The 24,942-nt window shown below is 38.9% G+C and overlaps 1 protein-coding gene across 4 annotated transcripts in view; it reads left to right on the top strand.

Annotated features, from left to right (window-relative positions):
• TNS3 (tensin 3) overlaps positions 1–24,942 on the top strand; it is a 200,180-nt gene that overhangs the window by 55,091 nt on the left and 120,147 nt on the right. For all 4 annotated transcript variants that reach the window (XM_026841769.1, XM_026841770.1, XM_026841767.1 and 1 more), the window contains 2 exons: positions 7,908–7,946; positions 20,369–20,410. In XM_026841769.1, the coding sequence (XP_026697570.1) occupies positions 7,908–7,946; positions 20,369–20,410 (81 nt within the window). The remainder of the gene's footprint in view (positions 1–7,907; positions 7,947–20,368; positions 20,411–24,942) is intronic.

Consider the following 24,942-nt stretch of genomic DNA (forward strand, 5'->3'; position numbering starts at 1 on the left):
GTTTTTAAGAAGGGCTCGCTCATTAACAGAATGATTAGGCAGCCTCACATGCTCCAAGTGAACTCCAAATTTGCTTACAAAAGGATACAGGTGCACCAGTACCAGGATAACAAAATTCAAGCAAATAAACGCCGGACCTTTTTATCTGCACATATGAAAATGCTGTGTAGGACTGGGAGGTACTACCCTGGCAGCGAGGGGCTGATCCAAACCCTCCTCCAGACGTGATGGGAGCAGCCACTGATGCCCCGTGCCCAGGCTGGCTCTGGGTCTCAGCAGTAGCTCTAATGACATCAGAACCAGCACAGACCAGCAGATACCTACAGGGCACATGGCTTTGGGTGGGGAAGTTGAGGGTGCATTACTGTGTGTAGCTTTTGAGCCTTGCTCAGACCACACGACTCATCCAAATGCCTTTTTCTACTTGCAACATTGATCACACACACAAAAAAACTTGCACAAGTCATCATGGCTATATTAAAATATCCAGTCCTTCCCACCACAGGTGCACATAGTAGCCACTAGATACACCCCATTAATTAATTAATCAGTTTAAAGTACTTGAGCTGCAAGGCAGAGAAGGGCCAAGGCAGTAAGAGGAGCTTTTTTCAGGAGAGCTACATCCCTCTAGGCAAATATTTGCCAGCACCAGGAGCAAGTGCCCCTGCTGAAGTGGGAATCCACTCCCCAAGGCATCATTGGCACATGGCAAACACAGCAACTCTGACATGTGACTTCTGTTTTCATATTTTTCTGTGATGTTGAGTAGAGAAGACTGACATTGTTGCCTTCTGAAGTCCTCCTTTACCACATTTCCTTTTTCTTAGTAATAAGTATTAGGAAAAAAAAATCAACCCTCCTATTTTTAACTGAAATTTATTGTTTAAATATTGCTTTCATGTTATCTTTAATACTTTTGTTTGATGTACATTTATCTGTCCCAGATGGTTAGAGGCAGGCTGAAAGCAGTGAAACCTGTGGGCTGAGTAGTGACTTCTGCAGTTTGTCATGACAAAGTTTCTGTCTCTTTGTAAAACTTCTGATACCGTTGACTGCATGGTGCCATTTGTGACCACAGGAACTATAATGCCTGTAGCTCTTAACACCATTGCTCAGATTTTAGAAGCAGACCGAAACCCTGAGAAACCACACCAACTTATATATGTACAAGGTCCAAAATTCTGAGGTACAACAGAGCTGGTGCACAGCTTGTTTTCACTCAAGAAAATCCAATCTATGCTGGTAGCTTCTTCCCTTGTGAGAAGAAAATATCCACGGAATTGTGTCCTCGTTGCTTGCTAGGGCCGTTCCTTCTGCTAATGTTGCAAGATTTGTTTGACTTTGCAAATGAAACATGTTTTCTTATGGGGATTATACCAAAATAAATAGGCCTGGAATCCTGAAAGGGTAGCATAGTTCCCTTAGAAATGTGTACCTCATTAAGCTTGGAGAGGTCTTATCTGTTACAAAGAAAGCAGAAGTCAGTTGTCTCAAAGATGTAATAGTCAAAATCAGGATTTTTTTTTTTTTTAAACTGTTCTATGAACAGGAAAATTGAGACATTTTGAGCAAAGATACTATGTTTCTGCACTCATTTAGCATCAAATAATTTTGACCTACTTTATAAACCTGTTGTTAAACAGATTAACTCAGGAGGGACAGTAGCTAGTACTCCACTTACAGTTCAGATTGGCAAACTAAACCATGGTGCAGAGGGATAGTGCAAAGTCCAGTAAAAATCTAATTTTAGGATCTTGGCTTCTGCTGTCTGGTTTAACCCCTGTTAGCTACACCCAAGTTCTGAATTTCTTGTCCTTTGCTTATGAATTCTTTTGGAGCAAATCCAGTGATCTGATAAAGGATTTAAATCTCTGCTTACTGATTTACAGATATCAGAAGAAACTCATCCATTTTTTATTTTAGGAATCCTATGTTTCATTTGTGTTTTGAAGAAGTTGTATTTTCTCCTTTTTCCAAATAACCTATGTACCAAAAATCTTGCCCTGTACGTGCTCTTCAGAGAGTTGGAGAACAACTTTCACAACGTAGGTCAGAACTATGACTTTGCCAGATCAAATATCACATCATGGAAGAAAGCCAGACTTTGAGGTGGCAAAGATATGTTAACAGTACATTTCTGTATCTTGGGATAACTGCATTCCTAGTTACTTGTGGAAGGTTTCTTTTCTTTCAGTGACTTTATTTGAAACAGCTTTGTTGGAGGTATATATTTTTTCATTTCAGGTGCTAATTTTAGACTTTGTCTCATAAAGCATAATCCCAAGTAGACAGAAAGGAGTTGTGCGTGGGGCAGGACTGTAGAGACATGGCTTAGACGTTACAGTACTCAGTTATGTGTGTTTTCCAAGAAATTCCTGGAGAGTTTCTCAAGCTTCAGCTAATCCTCTTTACACCTTGATGAGGTGGGTACATGTAGTGTTAATGTTATTTCAGCAAATAAAAGAGACTGAAGCTGAGAAGTTAATAAAATTATGTTAAAATATCACTGTTGGAAATTGGTTTTGAGTTCAGAGAACTCCTAGCTGTGTTTGTTCTGACTTTCCCTGTAACAGTTATATCATAGAACTAAGTGTGAGAAAAAATGTGATGTGTTAAGAAGCTTTTCTGATGTTATGTGGCTTCTGCTTGCTGTATGATAGCATTATATATAAATAAATCTTTGAATTTCATTGATAATTATGAGCCAAGCATACTAACAGTTTCCTAACTGTAGTTGTCTTCGCAATTTACAATGCAAATTTGTTTGTTCTTCCAAACTTAACTTCAGAAATGCTTTATTCTAATGAAGTAGGAAGATTGTTTCCATAGTACAAAAGAACTTGTTGTTTTGAAGTCAAAATAGAAATGGTGTATAGCTGCACCAAATCTCAGTGCTGTTTTTACTGTGTTTGTTCTCTTTTTCTTTTTGGAACACAATTATATTGTGTTTATTAAAATATTGTACTGACTGCAAAGTACTTGTTCAGTTTCCGCTGTTTGATAAGTCTTCCTTTAAGGCTGATGTTTTCAATGTGTCCAAAAAATGCTTAATTTGAAGAGGAAAAACTCAGTGGGCTTTGGGCACGTTTTAAAGCTGTTCTGTCTGGCATGAAGTGCTGAGGATACTTGATGACTCCCAGGATAAAAGTCCAAGTTAGGTACTAATATCACACAACTGGAAATGTTGTGTTTTTTTTAAATATGAAAGTTTTGTATTACTATTGTAGCTTTTAAATCCCAAGTTAATATCCCATCAATGTCCTTTTTTATTCTAGAATTTGGATTTACATTTTTATTTTGTCATGTTTCAAGTTTATCTTTGAGAGCACACGGTTATTTAAAGATACACTGCACTTAATGCCCTTTAGTTCCTTTCTGTAGTGAGTAAGGGGATTTATGACTTAAGTGTCTTGGGGGGTGGGTTAGAGAAGAGGGTTGATAACTGAGTCATGTCAAAAGAAGACTAAGCAGAGAAGTTTCTTACATTTTCAAGACTTAACACTAAAGCTGTAGAAGTAAATAAATAGATAAATGTGTGTTTTTTAAAAATAAGTGTGTGTGTATATGTGATATAAAGATGCATATTATATATTTCCATGAGCTTACCATTAGAGCTCCTGACAGTTATTTATGCAACGGTCACAAGGTCTCCTAACATCACTGTAACTTTACATTATTTGGAGCATGCTGGTGGCTTAATTTTGCTGTTCTTTTCACCCTTTCTTGTTAGTTCTGTAACATGATTAGTAATGAACTAGAATGAATGGTTTTTCTAGCAGGTCATGTATGTATCTGATGAAAGTTTCTCCCCTTGCTCATCCTTTGTGTTACAGATAACCTGTGGTAGGCATGCCAGCATTTCTTGATAAAATAGTAACGTGGAAGAAAGTGATTCATTGTAGAGAAATGGTTAAATAGCTTTTGCAAAAGAAATGTGATAGTGTTTGAGATTTGGACTTTGAAATGCACCTTTGGTACTAACTATGTCATTCTTTGAAGACGGTTCTTTCTCTGAAAGACCACCTACTTCTTGCAAAAAGAAAATAAAAAGGAAGCAAGATAAAAATGAAAGAAGCATCTGGGAATGGAAAAAAAGCACACAAATGTAAATACTGCATATTCCAGCAAATGACCTGTTGTGCAACAGTGGGGGGCACTGTTGTGTCTGTTACAGCAATTGGGGACAGATTTTACTTCCTTAGTTCCAGATATCCTGCCATTTGTTGACATTTTTTCTTGTTTGAGTTAACATTTATCTCGTGTTGGTCAGTTACTCATTAACTGATGTAACTGGTGCTACAGTCATATGAAGGAAAATTACCTGCAGATTCATTGGAGTCAGCATTCTTCATCAAAGTAATTATTTTAAATCTTTTTCCATTAATACAGGACTTTTTCAAACTAAGCTTGATTTGCGGAAGTATCACACCAGGAAAGTGTTTCCGTATTAACTGTGTGTACAAGAACAGGTAGTTTCTTTCAAATACTTTCTTGGTTGTTTGTGGGTAGACTAATTTGTTTATGTGCATGTGTGTCTATGCGCCGGGCACTGAAGAGGTAATTATTTTTGAAAATCAGGCAAGGCATTCCTATATTTAATACGCAAATGTTCAGAAGTACAGAAGCTCAACGCACCTTGGCTGTGTGTAACTATGAAATATTACAGTATAGTTCTTTCAAGAATAAAGATACTATTGAAAGTTGACAAACCAGGTGATTGCAAATGTCCTTTTTAAGATTAGCTGTAGCTTCAGTTGGGAGATTGGAAACGTCTTTCTGAAGTTTATTGGTTTGTGCAGTTGGCACACCACGTGTGCAGCTTTTAAAATGAGTAAGACATACTCTATTTTCTGTCTCTGCATTGATACTGGATTGAAGTCCTACAGTCTTGCTTTCCAGCTTTATTTTTTTTTTCCTCTAAATGCTTATTTTTTAGCACATCTCAGACTTTTGCAAACCAGGAAAAAAAGTTGTAGCCAGTCACATATCCTCAATTTAGATTGTCTAGACCTTGTGATAGCCTCTCTGTTATCTGTGAACACGTCAGCTCTTTCACTTTTAACCTGTATCTGGATTAACAGTAGAAGAATTTGCTGTAACTGCTCATGAGAACTGAAATTGGGATACATAGAGATCTTGATTATTTTGTTTCATCTGGAATGAAATATGCTATTTGTTTATATGGAGTCAGATGAAAAAAGTCAGTGCACCTTGAGTGATTCAGTGTGGTGTACATCGAGATTTGTAGCTCAAAAATGGTAGCAGTGCATCCAGGTCTTTGGCTGTGTGATGCGTTTTGAGTACTCTGCAGTTTAATGACAGTTCAACATAGTGATAAGTGTCAGTGTACAAGGATGAAGGGGTTGCTGTATATACCTGAAAGGGTATTACGTGAGTCTTTGGTTGTCCTAGAACAGTACTATCTAATGCGGGTGTTGATCTTTGTAAAAAGAAAGTGCAAATGACACATGACCAGGAGAAGATGGAGTGAGTCTGTCAAGTCAGATTGCTGTATATAGCCATTGTAGGCATAATAAAGCTCAGAGAAGGAAAAAATAAAGCATTACCCATAATGTTAGCTCTCATCTTAGAGCCCTGCATCTGTGTGAGTTACCTGAGTAAGATGCCACTGATCTGCCCCAAAAGATCCATAATTCTCTTCTCAAGTTTCCAGTGAATGTCCCCCCAGTGCTCTTCTGTCAGAATAAAGGGGATTTTTCTTAGGCAGTGAGTTAGCTGTGATTCTTGAGGAGGTTACAGCAGAGTTGTGTTTTGGTTAGCCAAAGGGAAAGGAGATGCTTGATGCCTCAAGGGTTTTTAACAAAGAGGGAAGGGAGTGAGCAGAGGTGATATTTATGTGCTCCAGTGATGACAACTTTATTTCATGGTGGTTCCAATTATTAATTATGCGAGCAAGTAATATTACTTCATCTCTGCTTTTCTACTGCTCTAACCAGCCAGCCTGCGAACTTCTTTGTTTTCTATTAATTCTCTCTTTTTCTTCTATGTATAGACAATGAGAGAAAAGTAACTTAAAAATTCAGGTTTTGAGTATTTTAACCTTAGATATTGCTAAGAACATCACTAGCAAAACCTGATTTTTAGTGTTCATATTAAGTAGTAGGTAATTGCATAGTCAGGACAACTGGGGACAGTCTTTCCTGCATAGACACGGTGTTTGCTGCTCATGGTGGCGGTGTAGGGTGCACATGGCTTTTGTTCTTCTGCAGTGGACTGCTCTGCTTGGTGTCTTGCCACTTCGGCTTGAAAGGAGAATTGGTGGTTGTGATTGAAGGTGGTGTCTTTGGTTACAGCAATGGGAATGCTATCATGACAGCTTAGTTAACATCTTCCAAGTTTTTAGTATGGGTGTTCAATTGAATAGACAGTGAATCATTAGTGACAGTCATGAAATGAGTTGCAGAAATGCAGCTTATTAAGACCTTAGACTTACAAGCCTCCTGAGGAGTCAGAGGGTGCAGCAGACAAACTTCAAGGGTTCATATCTATCCTGTTTCTTTTAGGGATACTGTGGAGATCATGAGGAGGCTGTGAGTTGAAAATAAATGTCCTACTTTTTTTTTTTTTTAATAAGTACTTTGTGATTTAAGAAGCATTGAGAATCAGAGGTACATCTTTTTCACAAGCAGTTATGGAGGCAAATGCCATCCCTTCATGTTAGTGGTTAAAAACTGTTCTTGACAGTTAAGACCAGAGTAGGTTGTCCTGGTGTAGTCAGGTCTGTCTCTCTTTGCCTGTGCTGCCTACAGGACTAATGTTTTTTTTTTTGTTTCTGAAGCCTGCTCTGTTGCATGGACTGCATCTTCTTTTTATCATTCTAAGGATTATAAATGATATATCAGGCCCTTTTTGCTCAGTATCCCACTCTGTATATAGTGAATTGTGAGCTGGTAGGTTATGCTGACTGACAGTTCTGGAAAGAAAACTCCACTTTTGTAGTCCAGGTGTTGCCACGGTTTCTGGCTTTGCTCTGCTGGCCGAGAGGTGAGTCTGTCCTGAAGAGATGTAACTGTGAAGGTGAACATGTTAAATAAAACAGTTTTCACTGGGGTTAACCTCAAGGTGCTTGTTAGAGTGAGTGCATATGATGAGTATTACTGAAGCTCAGCTGAGTGGTGTAAATTGCTGAACCACAGTCTTTCAACTGTATGTGTGAGGTCTGAGGGTGATTGTGGTACGGGACTGTAGAAAGAAGCTAACACTTGCTTTTTCCTAGATCATCATGTAATCTGAGTTAGTCATGCTCTTCCTGGCTTGCTTTGAGTTTTGATTTTTTTTTCTTTTAATTTTCAAATAAGGATGTTCAGGGTTTGGGTTTTTTTTTTTTTGGATGTGTGCAGAACATGTTCTCCATATGAAGTATTTTAACTTGGAGCCAAGCCTCTGAAATTATATGAGTCTACAGAATATCTGTTCTGCTTGCTCTGCTCAGCCCACACCCCATAAAAATATCCAAGTCAAGGATAAGCTATTGGGAACTGATGAAGTTCTAGATTATTTGAGAAGCAGAATACTTATTTATTAACTAAAACTGAGATGATATTAGAAGAATGCTGCAAAGGATGGAGGAGGGGGGAGAAAGCCTTCCATGTTTCTCCACATATGTGATCTGAGGGAAGGCATTACTCTTCAAACTGTTTCACTGACTACAGTATGAGAGCAGGGCACTGAGTTAACATACAGCTAATGCTAATCTTCAGGGAGCTAAGAAAAGGTAATGCAGCCAGGAGCAGCTGTGGACACTCAGATTCTACAGCTGGTTTGGTTGGTGCCCCTTTGACTCTGCCAGGATTTCACAGTATTTGAGGGAGCTCAATCAATGGGACTAGGTAATCTCCAAAGGAAGTATATTTTTTCCTTATTTTATTATTATTATTTTATTCCAGGTGGTGACACCCTGCATTTTTCCAAGCAACTACGAACTGGTAAGTATTTTTGATGCTACTGATACCCATCAGGTTTTATTAGGTTATAGGTTAAGTTACTGCTGTAGCCTCCTATAATTTCTTGCTATTTCAGTACTGTGCCATCACCTTCCCCTGTGAGGGCTTGGCAAATCAAGGGTCTATTCCTGAAGCTTGTTACTGTGTCCTGTCATGTGCAGGAATCTGGTGGTTTTATTGAGCATTTTGCAAGGCTAAGGATTATTAATTGGGTGAAATGTTTTATGCTGTTTAGGATTCTTCTTAAACTGGACTGAATGCAGCAACTATGTGCAGTTGTCCATATTACATTATCTGCTTTTGTTTGTGTGTTGTAAAGACAGGCATTAATTTTTTTCCAACATAACCCATGTCTCATGTCAGTTTGGAAGTACAAATAGGGGATTTGTGTGGGGTTTGTTATTTTTTTGTTGATGGTGGAAGAGAGGAAGTTAACCCATGATTGCTCAGGATAGGAAAATAAGCCTTTTCTGGCTTACATGACTGAATTTGGTTATTTCACCTCCAAGGGTAACATGAATGGTGCCTGGAGGATGGGGTGTAACATTTATTTATTGAACCAGCACTGCCACCTGCTAGTGTCATTACTAGGACTAATCAGCCAGCAGCTGATGCCCATGTGTTAGCCAAGAACTCTGTGTATTGTAGGTATGTGATGCAGCCACTGGCATTGAGGAATCCTACATCTCACTTCTGCCTTGCTATGCGAATTGCTAAGTCACTTTACGTGTTTTTTTGTCTTGATTTCCCTGCTGGAAAAATATAGGTAATGATATTTACCTCATATGAACCACAGAGGTAAAAGGTTGCTATAGAAGTGTTGGTTCATGGTTTTCTTCATTATTATCCTTTAAAAGAAAGGCTGGAAACCTAAATCAGTTATTCGTGGTATTATGAGGAATGTTAATTTCAACTCTCCTAATTTTGACCCAGTAATCTTATGAATTAACTTACGTCAGAGTCTGAGGATCCTGTATGGCATTACTGCTAAAATTATAAATAGAAATGAAACCCTTTCTCGTGTCTGCAGCTCACAGTATTAGATGTAATTGGCAACCATGGTTGTGATTTCTTTTGTGTCAGGCACACAACCTGAATATTGATTCTGACGTGGAAAATTTGTCATTGTGATTCAGCAACAATTGTAAACATAGGGCAATCTGTGGGTTATGTTACTAGTCATTATTGTTAATAATTTTTCTTGAACTTGGTTGATGTGAACTGTGAACATGGGGCAGTGCTGGTGATCTGGGCCCAACTGACTCTGCAACCTGCTGACAGTTGAACAATATGGATGTCAAAAGTGGACTTACCTGTTTTAGTTTACTAGCAGGGATGTAGTCAAAGGTATATTCAGTCCTTGAATAAAACATTTACTAGTTTTAGGCAGAAGGAAGGTTGAAATTATATTTAAATTTCTTGCAGGGAAAGCTGTACGTGAAATATTTTCATTATGTAGTGTGCAGTGTGTTCTTATAATGAGAGTGTGATTGAGCAATGTCTTTTGCTTTTTATGTGAAATGTGGTGACACTTTTAGATTAGGAGTCTGCCTTGTGCACAAATAAATTTTATCTGTTTAGGGAAGAGTTCTGTGATTCTGAATGAGGATAATCTGTGACCATATTAGCTGTAACCAATTTTTTTTTAGAAGTATTTTGAGGGTAAAATATTGAGAAGATCAAGAATAAGTAGTTGAGTTTTTCAGATAACAGGGAGGTCAGTACTCTATTCAAATTAAACAAAATTTTGTTGCGTATCAATTTGCTGCTGAACCATGGATTTATCCCTGTTCATTCCAGCCAAGGAATTCCAACCTTTTAGTTCTCACATAAATAAATGGTTCATATGCCTGCTCTAAATTAGTGCTACATATATTTAGCCACTGTAATGATCGCCTGTATTTCTCTCCTTAATGTAGCTGATAGCAAGAACTGTAGTTAATCTCTGTGACATGTTTGTTGTAAGACTGTTGAAGCCTGATGAAACTCACAGATGCTCTTTTTCTTCAGAATGTGGGTTTTATTGATTATTTTCATCTTGGATGTCTGTTTCCAGAGAGGCCCTTTCTTCCCATTTCTCACGAGCCATGTATCTTGAAGCTTTGTAATGACATCAGGACCCTCATATATCAACCCAATGCAGCTGTTGGGAGTTTCAGGTGCTAAAATATAAACCATCTGCTGTTAAGTGTTCTAATACTACTTACTTGATGTTGTCATGCACATTCCTCTGACTGGAGAAAGGGGGATGCTGTTAGTCTAGCTCAGTTAATTCAAGTCAAATGTTTAGCAAGGATGACCTATTCTTGTGCACTTCATTTTATTTCAACAAGACACAATGGGTTATTTGTGGCAGTGGACTTTCATTGCGAAGACATATAGCACGACCCAATGATTTTAAAAAAGAAAAAAAGGACAAAAAGGTGATATGGTCACTTTTTTAAATTGAAGAGCTGACTTAGCCTATATAACAGTTCTAAAACTTGATAAAAATCAAATACGGCAAGTCTATTTAAACAGCATTTTGTGGAATTGTTGGATTTTATTTTGAAAGATTTGCAATTATTCAGTTGATCTTATTCAAAATAATTTTAATTAAAAATTTGCTAACAAGTACGCACGTTTTTCTTAAACTGGAGCTTTTTTTCTAGTGCTGCAAAAACTGGAGCCTTAAAGCTCCAAATTTCATTTGACCTATTACTTTTTGAAAAGGTAAAAAAAAAGCCAATGGAAGGATATTTTTTCTGAGGTAACTTTTAGATTCTAGGAAGTATTCTAGGACAATTTAAGATGTTTCAAGAGGGCAGTAAGTTTTTGTCTCCTTTACTGAAATGCTCCTTCCATCCTTCCTGATAGTGTATCTTTGAAAAGAATAAAGGAAATTAAATCTTAATTCCTCAGAGGTCCCTCACATATTCTGCAAAATGTCTTGGGGTAATGAAATGTGAGTGAAGGCCCAAAAGTCTTGGTGTACATGGATTCTTATCTTAAATTTACTCCATTAGTTGAACGGTCCTTATCACGGCATGACTTGTCAGTTTTAAGACGTGATTAAGTAGTGATCTTTACCAGAGAAATTTCTGATTTAACCTTTACAACCTTTCTATTTTTTTCGGCCCCCTTCTTTCTTTTTTTCGCCCCTCTTTTTTTCTTTTTTTTTTTCCCCCAACTGGTTACCAAGGAATTCTGCATACCTATAGTGCTGCTATTTAAACATCATATTTCATACCCAGCTGTTACAACGTGGAAAGATTAAGTGGACATTTACGCAGCTACGGATGTTTTATTGTAATATCACTTCAGTCTGAAGTTTGTTTAGCTATTTCACTAGGTCTTGGGTAGCAGTTTAATCATTTTGATAGGAATTGGGGAGGGGGAAGGGGTGGAAGTAGTTCTGCTTTTTTTTTGTTTTGCTTAATTCTGTTTTCCTTATGTATGCAAGCCTGTTTTCTGCTTGTGAAGAGAAAAAGTAAAGATTTTCACATTCAGGCCCATCCTACCAAACAAGAAACCTGAATTTGAACAGTGAGTCTGACTGTGCTCTGTCCTGTCTCAAAAAAGGAGAGGAACAGAATAAAACTAATTCTGGGAGAAAACGTGGGGTTTTTGTGTAGGTGAGTTGTTTTTTTTGGGGATGTGTGTGTGTTTTTAAAGGTGTGAGAACACCTTGAAAAATTGGTGAAGAAGAAAGTGGTGGAGTCACATCCTAATGACTTATCTGCTTTTTACTTGAAATTTATGGTGGTTAACATGTACCTTCAGGTATGCAACCTAGTGCGAGCATTTTCTCGGAAGAAACTAAAGGTGAATTTTTGTGAAAATGTATTATGATACAAAGAGAAACACAAACAAAACCCCAAGTGTATATGGGGAAAGAGAGGAAGGGAACAGAAAACCTTACAAAAACTATAACAGTGTTTAAAAGAAAATTAGTCCTTTTTAGTAGAAAACCCTCCCATTCCTTTTATCCATGGTGCCTGGTGAGTGCAGTCTACCCCAGATGTTTTTGCTGAGAAAGATCAGTAGATACCACGACATGTATTTTTATCCTTACTGCATTCATTTACTTTTCTGGGAAGATGCTTTCGAAAGAAAAATGTGAGGCGGTCTTTTGTTCCCATGGAGCACAGTCCATCTGTTTTTAATGTGAGCCTGCAAGATATTTTTTGAGAAATCTGAGGCTGAATTATTTTTTCTGTGCTGTTGGGAAGGCATGAACCTTATATGAAGGATTCTTTTTCCAATTTCATTTTAAGTGGGGCCTCAGTACTAGTAGATGTAAGATTGTTAACTTGGGCTAATCAGATAAGACCTCCAGATACCCTGAAGGATGGTGACAGTGACTAAGCTGAATTAGGAACTGACATATGCAGCGATTTCACTCCTCCATCTATGATTTTAGTTTCCGGCTTAAATCAGTAAAAGCTTTGCTGGAAAATTACATCAAGTGGGTTTGATTTGTAATAAATTTCTGTGACTTATGGCTAATTCACTTCTGAGTTTTCCTTTTTATTTCTTCTTTCAAGCACTAGCATGAACAACTAAGAAAATCTGCAGCTCTGTTATTTACGGGGACTTACTTTTTTCATTGTTTGGTACATCCAGACTTTATCTCACAGGACCTGAGAGGTGCATGGAAAGCAAGGGTTATATGCACAGAGCAAGCATGATTTGGCAGAGGCAAAGGGCACACAAAGTCTGCCAGAACTCCCCATTGCTGTGATCTTTCCTGCCTCCTTTCCTCAGTCTCACCAGAGCAGTTCTGCTAGGGAGTTCTGCAGGCTGTAGCTAGCTGCCTGTTTTGTGAACATGCCTGCACATCATGGAAAGGGAAACACAACAGGGGTGTGCTGTTCTCTAGTTTGTTTGCAAAGGGTGGGAATATCCAGTGGAGGTTTGTATTTGCCTGTTCAGTTCCTGCTTTGTCACCATCCAGGACCATAGTGCCCATGTCTCCATGTGAGGAAGTCTGAGAGCTCTGGAGAAACCTCTGTGGAGATGATGTTTCTCCCCTTCTGGCTCATACAGCTTTCTTGAACTGATGAGAAAGCAAAGGTGCCTTGAAACTTTTTTTTTAAAGCTAGCTCTTTCTTGCTATTTGGTTTTGCTTTATTAAATTTTGAGCTGTGCTTTTTTCCTCTTTTTCCAGTTTCATCAACCAATATTGTTTCTACTTTTCTTGATTTATTAGTGCCACATTGCCCTAGTGCCATAAGTACAGAAGCATGGGCTGATGAGTCACCTTCTTGACAAAACCTGTGAGCTCCTGCCTGAATTGAAACACTTGATTATTTTCAAAACTTTTTTGGATTTGGATCCCCAGAAGGGGGTTGTTGTGGTCCTCTGTATAATGGATTTCTATGAGGTTTGGTTTTGTGTTCCAACTGCTTACCAGAGTAAGGCCATGGACCCCACAGGTCTGCAGAGTTAAAGGTTTAAAAGGCTATTTTGAAGTGCAGTCAGTGCCTTGTTCATAAATACCTCTGATTTAGCCATAAAAGGGAACAGAGTATCAAACTGCATGAATATGGTCACCCCACTCATCCAAATTAATGAAACATAGTGATCCTGAATTGAGCTCTGCAATGTATACTAAATTCAAAAGCCAGTCATTATATTTGCCGGGAGGGAGGGCTCATGTTGTTTCTAGGAATATTAGAGAATTACGAGATTTAATAAAAGTATAAATATGAATGTTTGTTACGATACACTGTGTTCAGTCCTTAGTGTTAACCCAAAATAAAATCAGGCTTGTTTTGAAGAAAAACAATCTACAAAAATAGGGTATTGACAAGAGGAGAAGGTTTGGTAGTTTCCAGAGCTAGTTTGCCTGCTTGTTTGCTTATTTTCTCCAAGTTGGCTCCTAACCTTTCCACTGAGCCTGGTACTGTTGCAGACAAACTTCTGCATTTCAGAAATGTGACAGTATTTTCTATAGAGGTTAAATCCAGCAGCGTGATGTTCTTGGAAGGTATAGCATGCTTGTTTCTGTTTTCCCAGTTTTCTCCTAGTTAAAAGGAAATTATCCATGTTTTGGACTTCTCGGTATCATCAGTTTTCGTTGGCATAGAAACTTTTCATACATGTTTGACTTTACTGAACAGCAAAGGGATTTGCATAGACCCTGCTTGACAGCTCATACTGGAAAAGGCAAATACACACACTAGGATAGGTTTTTTTCTGCTTTTCTGCATAATTTTTTCATCCTTTCATAGCTTATCCTGAGAGTGACAGATTTTAGGTCCCTTGCAAACATGTTTTGAGTTAGTCTTTGAAAATGCTTTCTTGACAGTGGACTGTGTAAAAAAAGAACAGTATGAATCTCATCTCTATATATATAAAATGTCTGCCAGCCAAACAATAAAAAAAAAAAGTAAAAATTACTGTAATAATAAGTATTACAGTGTCATGGAGGACTGCCACCTGTCCTTCTAAAGGAAAAGGCAAATCCTTTAGTGTTAACTTTAAAATTGGCTTTTCTTACAGTCAGTATTTGTTGTAATAAGCAAAGGTATCCAGAGGTACCCTCTCTTTAGACAGAATTGTGAAAGAAATGGGGTTCCTTAGGTTGAATTCTGATGTTTTGTCTCTGACTATTGTGTAACATTGGGTCATGTTTCCTTAACTAATCTTCAGTCCCTAGCATACCACTCAGTTGTAGTTCACTGTCATGTCAGAAATCATGTTGGTTTAGTTTGCTTTAGGTTAATGTTTTCCATGTTGGCTCAAAAATTTTAGTACTTGTGTATGAGTAACACTGTGTATGACAGAAGTGTTGTGTATGAACTTGCTTTTCATTTTTCTCGATGTCATTAAATGCTGGAGTGAGAGAGGTCAAAGCTCAAGTCTGTTTCTTGGAGAAATGCCACAGCACTACCTGGTACATCTGGGGAAGGAAGGAAGAGAAGCCAGAGTTCATTGTTTTTGATGCCTTTTTAAAGTGGAATCCAAATGAGAAGCTCTTAGCACAAGATAGCCCTACTGATTAGCTAAATGTTGACAAAGATGAAGAAACTGTGTGTCTTGAATGGATGAAGAAGGTAGGCCATCTCTTAGGGTATTCATTTAAGGGCTGATGTGTGTCCTTTGTTTCTAACTACTAGAAGGAATGTAACTTTTATTTTTGAAGTAGCAGTGTCATTTTCTTTTTTGCTTTAATTGCTTTGGTTTTCCTTCAGAGAGGCTTTTTTTAGGGAGCTGTTGGCAGGAATCTGTGATGGCAGGAAAGGGATGTGGGACATTTTTTTGGGAACAATTTTTATTTGTTCCATAGTAAAGTAATTTTTATTTCTAACCATGTGAATCCAATTTCCTTTGAACCAACTTTATGGGAGGGTGCGGATGGGAATGTTTTGCTGGTTTTGATATTCTTGAAATGCTATGATTGGTGAGGTGCACAAGCAATGCATGTTAGCTATAATATACTGTCACTCACAGTGTTCATTATGTTATATTGGGTCAAAGTTTAATGGCTGCACATGGGACTAATGAGATGTGAGTGGCATCTAATCTATTGTCTCTGATTTCTAATTTTACATTGGGAAAGTCATTCTCTTAACATAGGTTACTGCTTCCCCATGGAGAATACTAGCATTTATCTTCCTTTTACAGGTAGTATTAGGGAAAAGCACTCCAAAAATGAGATGTGATATTTTAATGTGCAGTGATGTTTTCCATGTGAGGTAGCAGGGCTTTTGTCTACAGCAGTGTGTCTTCCAACTGGGAAAGAGGAGTGGGAGAGAACAGGCATGAAGCAAATAGGATTGATGTCCCTGTAGAAATAAGGATTGAGGGGAGGACTTTCACAGTTTTGTTTTGGAGTTTGTAAGATTAATAAATTTGACTGTTCTGGTTAGACTTCTTTGTTTTGCTTAACACTTTTGCACTTGGATGTCCCATAGACTTCTGTCAGCCTGGCTTCTTTGCCATCTCTTTTTCATTTTCTCTTTTAGGACTTAAAGACAGGAAGATTTCTAGTTGGCACAGCTATGCCTTGAAATGGTCACCCCATGCCAATGTAGAAAGTAATGATGAAGTTCCAAGAAAAGTTTTCACTGAAACCTGTAGAAATTTGAGATACAGCTCTTTCATCTTAATGTGTCTCATATCTTGGTTAAGATTAGTTTGGATATATGTTGGGTTTGTGTGTGATGAGGGTTATGGTAGTTGGGGAGGGGGCTTCAGAGGTGGCTCTGTGAGAAGCTCCTCGAAGCTTCTGTGGCTGCAAGTTAGACCTGCCTCTGGCCCAGGCTGAGCCAGGTAGCAACAGTGGCCATGACTGTAATAACATATTTAAGGAGGAGACACCTGGGAGGAGAAGTGGGAGTTATGAGGGAGACACCTATGCAAACGCTGAGGTTAGTGGAAGAAAGGAGGAGGAAGGGAGGAGTTGTGCTGGACTAGGTACTCCCTTGCAGCTCATGGTGAGAGGGCAGGCTGTCCCTCTCCGCAGCCCATGGAGGTCCATGGTGGAGCACATGCCCACTTGCAGCCCATGAAGGACCCCCCACCAGAGGAGGTGGCTGCATGCAAAGAAGGCCAGGAATCTGAGGGAACTCTGTACTGGAGCAGTTCGTTGCTGGGAGGACTGCACCCCATGAGAGGGACCCATGCTGGAGCAGTTCCTGAGAGCTGCAGTCTGTGGGAGTTCCTCAGGTCAGAGAAAGTCTGTGGAGGACTGTCTCTCGTCAGAGGGATCCCACACTGGAGCAGGGGAAGAGCGTGAGGAGTCCTCCCCCTGAGGAGGAAGGAGCAGCAGAAACAATGGGTGATGAACTTAGTGCAACCCCCATCCCCTGCCACCTGCACTGCTGCGGAGGAGAAATCAGGAGCAAAACTGAGTCTGCGGGGGAGGGAGGGCTGGGGGAAGGCTTTTTTGAGATGTGCTTGTATTTCTCACTGTGCTACTCTGATTAGAAAATTAAGTGTTGATATTGATGGTAGTGGCAATCAAATTAAATTGATGTTCCTTTTCTTCCCCTAAGAGTTTGTCTTTTGCTCATGACAGTAATGGGTGGGTCATCCCTTGCTGTCCTTGTCTCTATCACCAAGCCTTTTGTTGTATTTTCTTCTTCCCATTCCTGAGGGAGAAGGAGCAAGAGGGTGGCTGCATGATACTCATTTGCCCTCTGTGCTCAAACCAGAACAGGTATTAGAATATACTTTCAAAGCTCCCCTTCATTTGTGTCCCAGCAGAGACTTGGCGTTGAATCTTCCACATATCTAATGAGTGTACCACAGTATTTAGCCACTGAAGAGTTATATTTATAATTTTAATCCTAGAGTTGATAAATAGGCAGCAGGAGGAGCAGTATTTTGCTTGGGGGTAACCATTTTAAAGCCATCCAGGGAGTGTATGGAGACTTGAGGGTACATCCTTAGGTGGACCACTTTTGAAAGAAAGGGGTTAGATGCTGGGCATCTGTTTACTCTGTGTGTGTACGTGTGTGTGTGTGTGTGTACACAAAGACATATATTTATGGTTTTTTGCTAGAACTTATTTCAACACTCTCCCACTTAAGTCAGAAGAAAAAGGGAACATTGTGATCCTGCCACTTAGTTATGTCAAGCTCTTTGCTTCTAGCACTCTTGCATTCCTCTCTGTAGTAAGGTGGAGAGAGCTGTTGTTTCTAGTGGAGTGAGAGAATATGAGGCACTTCAGTAGGGACTCAGCAAGCTGGAGAGCAAATTCAGAACATAAAGAAAGAGGAGGATGATATTCTTGCTGGTTATTTAATGTTCCATCTCCTAGTAACCCTGAAAAATGTTCAGACTACACCGATCAAGTGCACTAAACTGCACGATACTAGGAGAAAATCCCTTTGAACTGGCAAAGATTAGGTGTAAACCTTATTTATATGTCTATTTTATATGCAATAACATAAATAGGCTGCTTAGTTGTTCTGGAAGGGTAGGTGCTCAGTACAGCTTGTGTATGAACTTTCTGATGAAGAGCAAAACGTTGCGTTTTCCAAAGCGCTCTGCTTGTGGCGTCCACAAAGTCCCTTTTTACAGAGACCCCCACATGAGTCAAAAAACTGTTTTATGTGTTTTGCCTTTTCCTATATGGGTTTGTTTATTTCTGCTCAGTAGCGATGAGTGTCCTAAGACTGTGAAATAGTAATAACTAAGGTTATAGTGATACAGGTGTTTGTCCTATATATCACCTTTAATCTGCTGAGAAAAACTTTGAAGTTTGAGTTGGTTTAGGGTTTCTGGGTTGAATTAATAGCATTGGTCTGGCTGTATGTTCTGTCTGACAGGTTTTTGTATGTTTAACACTGTGGAGATTGGATAGCTAACAAGCCAAGTCAAGCTTTTAAGCAAAAAACAACCTCAAAGCCTATTCTCAAGGGTTAACTGTGAGCCAATCTCACATCGTAAGGGTTACGGTTAGTGCAGTACCTATGCCATGGTAAATTGTGTGTGGGCTCCCTGAATTAAGCAAGGTATTGCTACTGTAATTTGCACTCTGAAAATCTATAACTGTGTTTCCAGTTGAGATTTGCAACTAGAGTATCTGAACTTCAGTGACCTACCAAATAGAGTTGACAGTTACAAAGCTCTATCTCTAGTTCAAAGCATCTTTCCCACAGGCGGCTTTGGAGTCAGATTTTCAGTTGTACCACTACTAGTATGCATGGGTGTGTGGCCATGTAAGTATGCAGGGGTACTTATAATCTGTTTTGGGCAGAGGCTGGTATTTTTAGTTGCGGCAAACATTGTGTTCCTGTGTGTGTATGTGCTGCTTTAGCTTATTTTTTTTTTAACACTTTCCAAGCTGTAAGTTACTGCACAGTCTTGGAGTTACAGGATAATCCAGCTCTTGTCAAAGTGATTCAACAGGAAGAACTTGGTTTTCATTTTCTTGTCTACCATTTTAAGATGGCCTAGTTGTCTACCTAGAATCAAAAAGCAGTTTCCTGAGACTTTCCCTCCTTTGTGCTCTCCAAATAAGTAAGGTGCAGCAACAGTTACTTTTACTTGTCACTTAGTCCCTATAGGGTAGTGTGCCAGTGAAAATCACAAAGAGGAAGAACATGTTTCATTGTGCATTTTCACATGTTCCTTTCCTGCCCCTTTTAGTTTGTTTTAAATGTACAAGATAAATAGTTTGATTTGCATAAGGTTTGCACTTCTCATCCTAAATGCTTGCAGAGTGTTGCAGCTGTTTTGTTTTGTTACAGAGGTATCTATTTCAGTGGGGATATTTCAGTAATTCCTGTTCTGTATAAAATTTGTATAAATGTATAAAAATCATGCAAGATTTTCCAGACTGTGAAATGATTTTGCATTACTTAGGGTAAAGTTGCATATGGGGTGTTAGCAGTAATGATAACCCTGTTGCTACAGCACCAATAGCTTGTGGCAATTTGGCTTTAATGTCTTCTGAGGAAAACCTTGTTGATTTTTAACACAGAATTTGAAATTATCTTTTGAAGCAATAGTTTCATGCAGTTGAGCATTAGGCATTGCTTTATGCAAAATGCACTCTTTGCAGACTTGTGAAGTAGGGAATGCTGATGCTTGGTGCAGTCTTACCTAAGCTACGGCACTGACTTAGTTCCAGTGTTACTTAAGTTTTCTCATTTTGAGTGTTTTTCAAGGTCAAATACTTCTGTTATTCTCCCATTATAATTCCAAATGGTAAAATCCTTAATCTAGGGTATCTTCTCTTGTGAAATGTCAAATTTTGACATTTTTTTTAAATTTTAAGCAAACATTTTGAGGTTGTTTTTTACTCAGTCTTATCACTGTACTTCCCTATTACATTATCTTGATTTTATGCTGATTGGAGTCATCAATACAAAAAAAGCATGTACTGATGGAAGATTGTGCTTCTGGTGATTCATGTTAGATTTTCACGTTAATGGACTGGCTTGCTTCTCTCAACAAGTTGAGGTTTTTTCGGGAGGGTGGGGTGGGGGTGGGGTGTGTTTTTTGTGGTTTTTTTTTTTTTTTTTAATCTCTACAGATACTTGTTTCAAAGCCTTGAACTAAGATTTTACACAGTTCTTAAAGAAAATCCTAGGCATCTCACTTCATCAATACCCACACAAGTGTCTGTTTTCTTGAAAAAGTATAAAATGAGAGATTAGGAAAAAATGCAAAAGGGAATACATGGTTAACAGCATACATCTCCATGTATATTGTAACTTGGAGTAAGCACTATCAATAGCTGAGTGCTGGTTTACAAGACCCAAATACACAGGATGATAATGTAAAATCAATTTGTTTTCATACCTGCTTGAAAGACAGTTTGGTTGTTAATACTACAGAATGTATGTGTACTTCTGAATGATTTATTTTATTTGCTGTGTGTATGTCAGGAGGGGATTTCTTAGGATGTAGTTAAACTATCTGGAAAACTAAAGTCAGTTTTCTTAACCTTTTTCCCTCTACAGGCTAATAACTCTGACGGCATTAAAAATCATGTAACCAGAACTGTAAGTAATTCCATTTCATTACTACTTTTTCCTTTACTTGGACTGATTTATCTTCCTGTTTATGGCCGCTTATTTTTTACTACATCTTCACAAAGCATTTGTTGCTAGCCATTTTCAAAGCGCACACATTTCTATACTGTGAAATTAGCCTTTGATTAGGGTAATTAGTGTGGGTTTTTTCCCCCCGAGTTTATCCAGGACACATGAATTGAACTCTGTTCCTTATTTCTAAATCAAGCAGGGGAGAAGTAAAGAAATATTAAAATCGTCATAGACTGTATTCACATGAGTACAGAAATTCAATACTTTTTTTTCAGCAGGAAGAATATTCATTCTTGTATTGTAGTCAATATGCAATTGATCTTTTAGCTTTTATTTGTTCAAGTTACTGTGCCATGTTATTTACAAAACAAAGTAAATGCCTCTTTCCAACCCTTTATTATTATTGATGCTGTAGTACTTACTGGTACAAGTAGTATTAAATACATTTATTGAAGTGCAATAGAACTCAGTCTTCTAAGTGACATAGATTTCTGCAAATGGGAAGTATTGCACATTTCAATACTGATAGCACTTGTAAGTATACTTTCAGCACAATATCTGTGAAATGAGTAAGGAGAAAAACTTTTGAAGTTTTTGCAATGCCTTTTATCAGAGATGCCAAGTTTCTTTGATTTTCTAAATAATCATGGGATATGCCTATAGTTAACTGTCTGCTAGTAGGCAGCTGATTAAACTATTGATTTGCTGCTTGAAAGATAGAAACATTTAAAAAGGGGCAGAGGGAGGAACTTGAAAGATATGGTCTTTGTTGATTTATTGTTTAATTCATGAGCAGGTCTCTGTTGCAATAAATGAGCATCTGTTTCACAGCATTAGACTTGTGCACATTGCATTTGTTTTGCGATGTCATCTGTGGTTCAGTGCTACAGGTTTCTGCTGGTGCCACTCTGAGCAGGGTGTGAAGAATTCTGATCCTTGACTACCCATGCAGGCAGGAGACCTTCACAGAGGTTGCATTTGTATTAGCAGTATAGTTTGTTTACTTGTGTCGGTGATGTCATCTCTGTGGTTGGGTCCATGCTATTTTCCACACTGTTCCAGTAAAATTATAATTATTTCTAAGTTGCTAGAATATATTTGGTATTGAAACCAGCTAAAATGTCTAGTGCTGAGACCTGTTTCTCCTTTCACTCTTCTCTTCCTTAATTAGGCAAACTAACTAAAATAAAATCAGAATTAGAGCAACCCCGTTAGGTGTCTGCATGTGAATAATTGGTTTTGGCAGCTGCTTCTAGTATAACAAATGTGAAGCAAAATAATGAGTTATGTTGTGAGGGAAATAATTGCAGATCATTTTCTATTTTGTTAGTTGGAAGTTTTTAGCTTCATTGTGTTACATCTGAATACTTCAGAGGGTTTTTTGTACTGGTTGAGCCAAGGTCATAGGTTTTTTTGTGTGTGGGTTGTTTTTTTTTTTTTCTGTACATGTAGTAGCCATTTTGAAGGCAGCCTTAATGGCAAGCAATGCTTTCAGCTGTGCCTTTTGTCCTATTATGTTCGTTATTATTTGACCATTAGCAAGTTTCCTGAAATTTTTCATACCTACTTTTCATGGACCAGTATACCCCAGGAGCAAAAGGTGACATGGATGAGAGGCAGGGCGTCATTGGGAAATTAAAGTTTCTAACTGAAGGACATTGATAGGAACAACTATTCCTGTTTAGGAAAGAGAGGAGGTGTAAAGCTACAAGGCTATGGGATTCATAAGAAGTGTTGTTTCCAGACAGTGGGGCTAGATGCAACCATTACCTGGACAAGGCTTTTGTAGATAGTTCTGTGCACACATACTGTCTGTGTAGTGCTAATGGGAGGTGTGTTCCTTGTCTTCCTGACTTCTCTTCCTCCTAAATTTGTGCCATGCTTGTTCTCTTTTTGTTTTAAGAACTAAATTGGAAGAGACTGCTTTAACCTGCCTGACCCTTTTTCGGCCTTAGGATTTTTTCTCCTTTCTTCTCTCTCCTTTGCATCTTGGTCCGTGGATCTGGTCCAGAAAAGAAAAACTCTCTGTCTTTTTCCTAGCAACATGACTGCTTATGCAGTATTTCTAGCATCAGCCCTTACCACTTTATAGGAAAGCTGTGTAAACATCAGCAAAGAGTTTGGCTTGAGTTCTAGGTAGTGTCAGAACCAAAAGTTTGTTAGCTTAACTCTCATGTTTGGGATAGCTCTGAGGCGTGGATAACACTTTCTTACTCAAGAAGTCAGAAGTGCATTTTCTTACATTTAAAGGGCCTCAGTGTGAACCTCAGTGTGAACTTGTAGTCTTGAGACATTATAGAACTAAAACTTCAGAAATATTACAGTTTTCAAATGTAAAATTGTATATGAAGTAAAACATCAATTGTGCCTCATTCTCAGTAGAATATGGACTTTACATGTGTTCAGTATTCTCTCCTAAAGAGACCTTAGCAAAAACTTGTTATGTGCCTTTTCCCTCTTACGAATTTCAATTTTTTTAAAAGAGGAGGATGGGTAGAAGACCCAGTGATATCAGGAACTTTCAGGCTGTGAGCAGGGCTTCTCTAAATCTAAGTGTGTTGGAAGATGATTTTCCTGCCCTGGTTAGTTCCTTGTTGCCCTTGCAGATTGGTAGTTAGAACTTCATATCCAAGTGCTCCACAAACTTGGTACAGATGAACTGGATTACAAAGCCCTACAGTTAACTTGTTTAGGGGAGCCTGGCTTGTCTTGGCTGAAGTGTTATAGGGAAGAACTGTGGGAGCAGCTTTGCCAGAAGGTACGAGACGGTAGTTTTGGCAGGGAGACAGCAAGCTGGGATTTATAACTTAGGCATTCACTGCTACTTGCAAGGGGCATATCTGCCTGGACTCATGCTGTTATACTACATGGGAACAGATTGTTACTTTTAGAGAACACAGTCTACAGAACAAAAATAAAATGTACAGCCAAACAGATAGGTGTTTTCAGAAGAAAAAATAAGAGCTCTTCTGCAGAGTCAACTCAAAGACCTTTTTTTTATGAATTTTTTTAATATTTACTAAAGGAATAGATACACAGCAATACGAAGACATTTTTATTCACAAGGCATGGTTCTTTCTTTTCCACATTAGGAATCATTATAAAGCCAGAGGCCAAAAGATGATGCAAATTTTGGTTCTCATCCAAGACATCCAAACATGTGTTTCACTGTGGCTTCTAAAAGCAACTACTGTTTCAGTAGGAATTATCATGGTGGAGCAGTAGTTCATTGTCTTATCTTTTCTCTAGTACCCTGGAGTATGTAGAACTGTTACACTAGAGGTAAGCCTGGGGGAAGCACCTCAATGTTTGAGGGATGGTGTGCTAGTGAGGTCTTTCAGTCTGCCTTCTCAGTAGAGGTAGGAGATGGAGATCTATGTGGCAGCAGACTCAAGGGTTACTGATGTGTTAGAAACCATAGAAGCACCTGAGAATGGTCACATAGGATTTAGGGCATCTCCCTCTGAAAAGGTGGCAAGTTCAGTAGTCCAGATAAAGTGCATCTGCACCAATGCGCACAGTATGGGCAACAAACAGATGAGCTGGAAAACTATGATCTAGTTGCCATCACAGAAACATGGTGGGATGACTCACACAACTAGAGTGCTGCAATGGATGGCTATAAACTCTTCAGAAGGGAGAGGCAAGAAAGGAGAGGCCATGGAGTAGCCCTGTATGTGAGGGAGTGTTTTGATTCTGTAGAGCTTAATGATGGTGATGATAGGATTGAGTGTTTATGGGAAGTAATCAGGGGAAGGCCAACAAGGCAGATACCATGGTGGGAGTCTGTTACAGACCACCCAACCAGGATGAAGAGGTAGATGAAATATTTTATAAGCAGCAAGGAGAAGTCTCATGATTGCTAGCCCTTGTTCTAATGGGGATTTCAACTTCCCAGATGTCTGCTGGAGATACAATACAGCAGAGAGGAAACAGTCCAGGAGGTTCCTGGAGTGTGTGGAAGACAAAGCTCCTGACACAGCTGGTGAGTGACCAGCTAGGGAAGGCAGCCCACTGGATTTGTTGTTTGTGAACAGAGAAGGACTTATGAGTGTTGTGATGGCTGGAGGCCATCTTGGACACAGCGATCATGAAATAATATAGTTTTTGAAGGGAGGAAGGTCGTCAGCAGAACTGCTACCTTGGACTTCTGGAGGGCAGACTTTGACCTAGTTAGGAGCCTCATTTACAGAGTCCCTTGGGGAGGCAGTACTGAAGGGCAGAGGAGTCCAGGAAGAGTGGACATTCTTCTAAAAGGAAATCTTGAAGTCTCAGGAGCAGGCCATCCCCATGTGCCAAAGGATGAGTCGGTGGGGAAGACCAACAGCCTGGCTGAACAGAGAGCTTTGGCTGGAATTTAGGGAAAAGAAAGAGAATTTATGACCTTTGGAAGAAAGGGCAGGCAATTCAGGAGGACTACAAGGATGTCATGAGGTTATGTAGGGAGAAGATCAGAAGGGCCAAAGACCATCTAGACTTTATTATGGCTA

Source organism: Athene cunicularia, assembly GCF_003259725.1.
Source record: "Athene cunicularia isolate RWA chromosome 2 unlocalized genomic scaffold, athCun1 chr2_part1, whole genome shotgun sequence".
NCBI lineage: Eukaryota > Metazoa > Chordata > Aves > Strigiformes > Strigidae > Athene > Athene cunicularia.